Here is an 8,720-nt window from a genome sequence, read left to right as displayed (position 1 = left end):
AGCAGTGCTGTGGGCAATGTCAGCTCACGTGGAGGTCTGGGCATTGCACGGGCTTCTCACAGCACAGGAGCAGTGGGATGATCTCAGGGTTAAAAGCAGACAGCAAACACACTGCAGGATTTGGGGGTTTCAGCCAGTTTTGTGTGATGCTTGTTATTTATCACCACTATTTGGATTAGACCAGCAAAGGCTTTTGCTTGACACTGAGTAGTGAGCTTGACACACACACTGAGTGAGGATCTGGGTATGGAGTGACCAGCTTGTTTATAAAGGTCATTTTGAGCCAAATGCAAGAGGAGGGAGCAATCTGAACCGTGAAAAGGGGACAACTGGATAATATGAAGATGTAATAGCAAGCAAAGAATTATCTTAATGATGACCCTCCAGGACCAATTTCCGTCATATTTTTGTCTCCCTGTCCCCCTTGCTTGCCTGTGTACACCTGGACAAGGCTGTCCCTGGCCTGTCTGTCGGTGTCTGACACAAAGCAGCCCCTGTCTTGCCTCGAGGTTTCCCTGCCGAGCCGCAATGCAAACAGGGAGGGCAACCAGTGCTGCTGCTGTTGGGCTTTGGGATGGAGAAGGGAAACAGCGAGGAGGCAAAGGAGCAGGGATGATGGCAGGTCTCAGCCTCGAGGGGATGCAGCCCCCGAGCCGTGCTGCGGGTAACCGGGGGGGGGGGGGGGTTCTGGAATCTGCCACCCAAAATAGCTTTAAATAAAGCTTGGGGCTTGGGGCCGGGGCACATCAACATCTCCATGGACCCCCTCCGACAGGGTCATTAACGGCGGCTGGGGGACCTTGCCTAGCCTGGGGTGGGATCCCCGGGTGGGTGGGACCCCTGGGCTGTGGGATGGGACCCCCAGGTGGGATGCCCGGGGGGGGTCCCCAGATGCGAGGTCGGGTTGACCCGGCGTGGGTGCGACCCCCGCGGGGCCGGTGGGGCGGGGGCTGATGCTGCGGAGCCGAGCCGAGCTGAGCCGAGCCGGGCAGCAGCCCCCCGCCTCCCCGGGCTGCGGGAGCTGCGTGCACCGCCCCCCCATCCCGCACCGCCCCGCGCCGGGCGGAGCCGCCGAGCCCCGCGGGCCGGGCCGGGCGCTGCGGCGGAGCGAGCGGGCGGCGCGGCTGGGCCCCCCATCCCCGGCCCCCCCCGGGCCCCTCCGGCCCCGGCGGCGAGGCGGGGGCCGCGGCCGCGCCGGCCATGCCCCCCGGAGCCTGAGGCCCGCGGCCGCGGGGCGCCCGCAGCATGCGGAGGATCCGGCGGCTGGTGCATCTGGTGCTGTTCTGCCCCTTCTCCAAGGGCCTGCAGGTACTCGGGATAGGGGGGATGCGCCGGGGTGGAGGATGCGGGCTCGGGGGTGCGCCGGGCCGGGGAGATGCGCCGGGATGGGGGGATGCGCTGGGATGGGGGATGCCCGTCTCCGCATCCTGGCACCGGCCGTGCACAAAGGGACGCTCCGCCGCGGTCCCACCGCCGCCGGTGCGGGGAGATGGGGAGCCGGGAACCGGCACCGGCGAGGTCTGGACCGGCACTGGGAGGGTCGGGACCGGCACCGGCGGCCGCAGCTCGTTGCATAACCCGCGCCGCGCTCCGCCGTGCCGGAGCCTGGGAGCATCAGGGCAGCCCATCTGGCAGCCCGCAGCGGTGGGTGAAGCCGCCGATGCAGCACGGCAGGAGTGGCTCCTTCCTTCTCTTCCTTTCTTTCTTTATTTCTACCCCTCTTCCCATCCCCGCGCTGCCGGGGGGGCTGGAGAGCCGCCTCAGAGCTCCAGGGACTGGAGATGCTGAGGACCAGGGATGTCAGGGATGCTGGTGTGGGTGTTTTCTCTGCAGCTGTGGGATGAGAAACCCCGACTCTGGCAAAAGTCCTGGACCAGAGAGGTTATTCCTGAGGGCACGTGGGGGACACAGGAGGGGGTTCCCGTTGGGCAGAAGGTGCTGGCAGGAGGTGGGTGCAGAGCTGGGACTGCTGTGAAACAACCCCCGTGTTCCCAGGGTGCTGCAGGGGAGACACAGGGATGGAGCAGGATTTTGTGATGCTGCATCCATTTTGCCTTTGAAGTCAGCTCCTGCCCAAAGTCACTTCCAGGTTCCTCCAGAGTCATCCTAAAACTAAACACATCAACTCTCACAATCAAAAGGTAACACCCTTTGGTGCAGGGCAGGCAGTGGGCAGGGAAGCTCCCGTGCTTTGAGACTGAGGCCCTGGAGGAGCCCTTGGCACCACCTTGGAATCCAAAATCCACCCAAAGCCCAGTGGCATCTCTCATTGAAATGCATCCCCCACGTATTTTTCCACCATTTAGGGGATGATGAAACCAGTGCTCCCCATGATGTGCTCAGACCAGAGTCCTGATCCCCCTCCTGCCCCAGGAACATGATGAATTCCAAGTCTGAAATAAGCAAAAAAGGGACATTCTGGCCTTTCCAGGGTTCTGCTGTTCCAAGACATGTCTCTAGTAGGAGATCCATGGGAAGAACCCCTTTGCTGAGGGCAGGAGGCCTGATGGGTCATGTACTCACCCTTGGGCAGTTCTAGGGGGGCTGCTGTGCTGGGGAGGCTCTCGGGGGTCACAGAGGTGTGTGTCTGACTTCAGGGCCGTGAGCTGGTTCTCAGCACACAGGAGCAGCCACCCATCCTTTGTCTTTACCAAGTCCTGACCGTGGTTGGGTTCTCTTTAATTAAATTTCACATTAATTAGCGGTGCCATTGCTTGACAGGCAAACCAGGCACCCTTGCCCGCTTCTCACTCTGGGGTTTCCAATTAACATGAGAAATGCCATGGTCTCAAGGCAGACCTGCCTGCTCTCACCTTTGCCTGCTCATTCCTGGGACTCCCAGGGCTGGGGTGAGCCAGTGGCTGCAGCCAGGAAGGCAGGAGGCCCCATCACCCTGACAGAGCCCCTGCAGAACCTGCAGAGGGGTGGGGAGGAGGTGTTTCAGAAGTGGGAGTGGGTTTGGGCTATGAGACCCAAGCAAGGATCCCTGGCAGGTTGTAACGGCGCTGCACCCACTCAGATCCAGCCCTATCCCAGCAGCAGGTTGTGCTCTCACCAGCACAAGGAGGGAGGAGGCTTTGGAGGTGGCCACTGGCTTTCTACAGAATTATCTGTAGAAACCAGAGGGAATGAGGTGTTTGATGCAAGGATTCATTCCCTGCCCTTCAGAAGTGCCAGGGATCTGCACCATGTGACATGAGGCAGGTGAGAAGCCTCTGTTGTGGGAGGCCAGATGGCAGCAGAGCTGCTCGTGCAGGGTCAGGGGGAAGAAACAAAGCCAAGAAAACAAAATCCCGTTGTGAGCCTCGAGTCGTTTGCACAGAGCATTGCCCATGTGCTGCCAGGTCCCTCACTTGCCTGTTTCCATGCAGGAGCTGGTGGTGGCAGCCACCTGTGCCTGTGGGGCTTTGCAAGGGGGTTCTGCTGAGAAGGGTCTCCCCAAACAGGAGCAGAGCCTCTCACAGCCCCGACAGGGGAAGGGCAGGAGAGCGGGTGTTCATGGCTGCAGCTCCCAGGGATGCACAGCATCCAGCTCATGCAGCCCAGTGCTGTAATCTCCCTGCTTTTAGGGAATTTTAAGTGACCTACTTGAAGCAGGAGTTGCATAATAGGCTGATGAATATATATAAAAAAGGCTGAAGGTTTCGCCAACGCTCAGGTCAGTTTGTACAGCAGAAGTTGTCCTTGTCCGGCTGCTGCTGCCCTGGGCAGAGCCCTGCCCTTCACCAGCCTTTCCTTTCCCTTCCAGGGTCGCCTCCCGGGCATCAAGGTGAAGTACCTGCTGGTGGTGTGGCTGGGCATCTTCGTGGGCAGCTGGGTGGCCTACATGCACTACTCGTCCTACTCCGAGCTCTGCCGCGGCCACGTCTGCCGGATGATAATCGTGAGTGGGCCAGTTTGGGGTGCTGGGGTGAGCAGGGCCGTGGGAGCCCCATTCCCTGCCTCCCAAGCCCCAAAGCTGGGCCAGGGAGCCCTTCTGGCAGCTGCTTCCCTGGTGCCGTCCCGGGGGTGGGAGAGGTGACCTTCCCCTGCCAGGGAGAGGGAGAAACAGGGTAATGAGATGTCAGAGGGAAGCAGCCAGGGCAGGCCAGGCAGACGTGGGCAGATTAATGCCTGTGGAGATGAAGCTGGAACATCAGTGAGCAGAGAGCAGGATCTGTGGGCAGGGACAGCATCGTGCCACCCTGGGCTCCACAGAGCTGGAGAAAAAAGGGGAGCAGCCAGTCCGTGGGTACCTCTCTGTAGTTGCTGATGTGCCCTAAGGAAAGCACCAGAGCAGACACCTCGTGGCAGCTTGGCTTGGTGTGTTTTTCCCCTGCCTGAGGCTTGCAGTGGGGTGCAGCCTGTCCCCCACAGATGCCAGCGGGATGCCCCCGGGATCGCTTTGTGTGGCCCAATGGCAGGGGAGCAGGTCACCTGCCCAGCCCAGGGGAGGAGGGGGATGCCAGGCTCTGTCAGAACATGCCTCGTTGGCCAATCCCCCAGCAGAGGAGGGAGACAGGAATTGCCATAACAACAGCTACGAGATCGTTTAATTTGATTTTCTGCCTGACTCCGACCACGGGGTCTTGGGCGCTAATTCCTGCTCTGAGCTCGGGGTTCCAGACACTCTGTCTGGCCGTGTCTCCTGTGAGCAGGTCCAAGGGTTAATTCCCATCCACATCAGAAAAAAAAAAAAGGAGGAAAAGATGCAGTGAATGTCTGCAGCTCCTGCTTTCAGCCCCGAGGCTGCTGTGCCCTCACTGAGGAGCTGCAGCGCTGCAGCCTCTCCTTCCCAGGGATGTCTCCATCTCCCAGCCCAGAGGATCAGAGCCACCGTCTGTCCCTGCCCCTGCCACCCCCTGGACCAGGGCCAGCCCATCTCACAGCAGGGGCTGCTGCTCTGCTGAGCAGCCTCAGCCTCTGCAACCTCATTCTCCTCAAATCCACACTGTCCTCTCCTCCAGCCCTGGAAGCTTTCCCAAACTCCTGGATTTGCATCCAGGAGCAAATCTCCTGTGGTCCCTCCAGCAGCACAGGGGGTCCCTGCCAGCCCAGCCCCACTGTGCCCAAGGAACTGAGCCATCCCCAAGGGCCAGACCCTTCTCTGGGTCTTAGAGCAGAGGAGATTTTGGGCTGGGACATTTTTGGAAAATGGAATAGGAAGTTTGGGGGTGCTGGAAGAGGCTGGACTCTGAGCAACTGGCACTACATCTCCCTGATCAAGGTCTGAGCACAAGGTGCTCCTCTCCCTCCCAGCCCCCTGAAGTGGCCGAAATGGCCACCAAGGTGCAGACATCACCCAAAAACACCTGCACACTGTGCTGGCATGGCATGGGCGCCTGAGGGGGGTCACATACCCCCAGCTTGTGTCCCTGGGGTGCTCCATGAGCTGTGGGAATAAGCTTGGATCTATCAGACTTCTTTGGGTGAATGTGCAGCTGCCCCTGCTGAGCTCCTTTCTCTCCTTCCCCTCCCCAGTGTGACCAGTACAAGAAAGGAATCATTTCTGGCTCCACATGCAAGGATCTGTGTGAGGAACGTGGCCTCCTCTTCCAGCACTGCCTCTCCTCCTCTCCCACCCAGCAGGTAGGTCTCTGCCTCCTCCACCACATGGCACAGGATGGGTACAGGCATAAAACCTGGGAGATCGACTCCTCACCCCATTCCTGTTCCCGTCCTCAACCAAACCAGAACCCAGCTCTGGGGTTTTTTTTGCACTTGCTGTTCTCCTCCCACCTCACCCTGTCCCCTCCCCTGTGCTGCAGGTTTACAGCGGGCTCTGGAGGGACAGGGAGGTGATCATCAAATGTGGCATTGGAGAAGCCCTGAGGGCAGACAGCCGCCCGGACTCTGTGCCCAGGAGGGATGTGGTGCTCTTCGACAAACCCACACGGGGGACATCCATGGATGAGTTCAAAGAAATGCTCCTCAACTTCCTCAAGGTCAGTGCAAGGGGCTTGTGGGATCCCACAGGCCCAGGATGCCACCTACAAGTTGGGAAGACTAATTGTGTCTTTCCCTCGAACGAGATCTCCTCTGGCCCACACTCCTCCACCCACTGCTGGGTGCTGGGCTGGGTGCTCCCTGCCACGTACTGGATTAGTGGAGAAAAACCTCCATTTTCTCCCAGGAGCTCTTATTGGTGATATTTGAGTAGCAGCAGCCCTGGAGGCCTCTGTGCCTTGGCTCTGGGTGGCATCTGTGCTGGGCAGAGCTGATTCACAAGCCCATGGTGGCCCCTGTGTGGGGCTTCTGGGTCAGCAGTGGTGCCTGGCCTTTGCTCCCAAAACCATGCTCCTGTCTGGAGCCCTGAGGCTGGTAACATTCTGCTGGAGCTGAATCTGTCCACACAATATTGTGGCATCAGATCTTCTGGAGTGTGGCGCTGTTTCCTCCTCTCCCCAGCTCAGGTCTTCACACTCCCAGTTCGGTTTTTGACACCCAAACACAGAGAGCTCTGGGGGTCTGATGCCACCTCTTGTCCCATTTGCAGTCCAAGCTGGGAGATCAGCCATCCCTCCCAGCCCTGGTGAGCCGGGTCATCGCCATGGCCGACGTGAACCGTGACGGGAAAGTGTCTCTGGCCGAGGCCAAATCCATCTGGGCGCTGCTGCAGCTCAATGAGTTTCTTCTCATGTTCTCCCTGCACGAGAAGGAGCACACTGCCAAGCTGCTGGGGCACTGTGGGGACCTCTACGTCACCGAGAAGATCCCCCACACCTCCCTCTACGGGCTGGATGTCCCCCCCTTCCTCCAGTCGCTGCTGCCTTCCGTCGCCCACCAGCTCCTCCACCAGTGGTTCGCGCCGGCGTGGCCCCGGCGCGCCAAGATCGCCATCGGCCTCCTGGAGTTCGTGGAGGAGATTTTCCACGGCACCTACGGGAGCTTCTACATCTGCGAGACGGGCTTCAGGAACGTGGGCTACAACGACAAGTTCGACTTCAAGATGGTCGACCTGAGGAAGGTGGCGACGGAGGCGACAGTCAGGGGGTTCCTCAAGGGGCGTCACTGTGAGCAGAACGTGGACTGCACCTACGGGCGGGACTGCACGGCGGCCTGCGACAAGCTGCTGAAGCAGTGCAAGGGCGACATGGTGCAGCCCAACCTGGCCAAGGTGTGCGGGTTGCTGCAGGACTACTTGCTGTACGGGGCGCCGCTGGAGCTGAAGGATGAGCTGCAGAAGCAGCTCCGAACTTGCATGACCCTCAGCGGCCTGGCCAGCCAGATGGAGGTGCACCACTCCCTCGTGCTCAACAACCTCAAGACCTTGCTCTGGAAGAAGATTTCCAACACCAAATATTCCTAACGGGGGAAGCATGGCCCTGGAGTTTAGGATCTGCCACCTCGGAGTCAAGTCTAAGGGCTGAAGGCCTGTTTCTCCATCTTCCCCACAGGTAAAATACACCCTGCACAGGGAGTTCAGCAGAGCTGCAGCCCCTTCTCCATGGAAAACCAAGCTTCATGACTTCCACCGCCCAGCAGGATCATGGATCAGTCAGCAGGAGTGTCTGCAGTGGGACACCAGGCTGGACAGGCTTGGGGGAGGAAGATGACATGGAAAGGGATAAGGAAGCGGAGCCCAGCTGGATGCATCTAAGTGTTTCTTGATTAACAGGAAAGCAGAGCAGAGTGATGGGAATGAATCATTCATGCTGTACTTGTCACATCTTCTTTTGATGAACGTCTCTGATGTAAATAAACAGCTTTTACGTGAATCACACCAGTACATCAATACTGAAACAGCAGCCTGTTAAGTACCAGCTTGTTTGTGATCTAAAAAGGAGGAGAAGGTAGATTTCCTGATTCAAAAGTCTCTCCTTAAGTGTCTGAGTCATCTGCCATCAGATCCAGCTGTAACATAGGAAGCAGATAAGCAGTCTGTTCCACAGTGTTGAATCCTGGCAATTCTTTGGTTCCATTTTTAAGTGCCTGACCCTGACAGTGATGCCATGGCTTGTGTGAGGCTCCCACTTGGCTGCTCCCACCCCGAGTCCAAAATTGGCAGCACAGGCCATTCCCTCACATGTTGGCTTTGGAAGCTCTAAGGCCAAGGAGAGCTTAAAGGCAAAGGGCTAAACATGAACAGTTCTGACCTGTTAATGTGCTCCCTGTGTCCCTTCCCACCACACTCAGAGCAGGGATAAACCAACCTCTCGGTTTAATTCTCCTAAAACTAAGCTGGGCTTGCCCTGCAGAGGTTGAAGGTTAATACCAGAATAATCCAGTGCTTCTCTTGTTATTAAAGTGAATTTCCAGGCAAGCTTTCAGCAGGTCTCAAGACATTTGTTTGGCTGTGTATGTACTACCAGGGCTCTAAGTATAGTCGTTTCCTTTAAATGCCCAATTATAGCAATCTTAAAACTGTGGGTAGGGAAGAAGAGCTTTTATAAACTCCCCCAAGGCTGCTCTGTTCCCAGCACAGCCGTATTCCTGCTGCTGGGCTGCACGGTGGTTCTCCTGCCAACATTTCCTGAGTGGAGTGTGCAGCTGATGTACAATCCCAATTAAAACTACACCTGACAGTATCACCTGGGAATGTGATCAGCAGAGCTGTGGCTACACATTTAGGAGCCCTCTGAGGAGAAAGACCAGGATTTCCTGGTGTTAGTTCTTTCGGATCCTCATCACCTCGCACTGGTGTTTATGGAGTCAGCAGGGCCCTGTATCCAGCACAGATCTCCCTCCCTGCTGAGGAGTGGCCTCTGCAGTGCAATTTATCCCTGGATAGGCTGAGCACT

The 8,720-nt window shown here is 58.1% G+C and overlaps 1 protein-coding gene across 1 annotated transcript; it reads left to right on the top strand.

The window, feature by feature from the left end:
• The first annotated feature begins 1,082 nt into the window (after positions 1-1,082).
• DIPK1B (divergent protein kinase domain 1B) lies at positions 1,083-8,507 on the top strand. Its single transcript, XM_027731693.2, has 5 exons — positions 1,083-1,308; positions 3,749-3,883; positions 5,461-5,568; positions 5,748-5,924; positions 6,476-8,507. The coding sequence occupies exons 1-5, from the start codon at positions 1,246-1,248 to the stop codon at positions 7,286-7,288; spliced, it is 1,296 nt and encodes a 431-aa protein (XP_027587494.1). The 5' UTR covers positions 1,083-1,245; the 3' UTR covers positions 7,289-8,507.
• The last annotated feature ends 213 nt before the right edge of the window (positions 8,508-8,720 follow it).

The sequence above is a fragment of the Pipra filicauda genome, unplaced genomic scaffold (genome assembly GCF_003945595.2).
Source record: "Pipra filicauda isolate LSUMZ 115617 unplaced genomic scaffold, ASM394559v2 scaffold170_size1570365_pilon, whole genome shotgun sequence".
Taxonomy (NCBI): domain Eukaryota; kingdom Metazoa; phylum Chordata; class Aves; order Passeriformes; family Pipridae; genus Pipra; species Pipra filicauda.
This window is presented reverse-complemented; position numbering and strand designations above follow the sequence as displayed.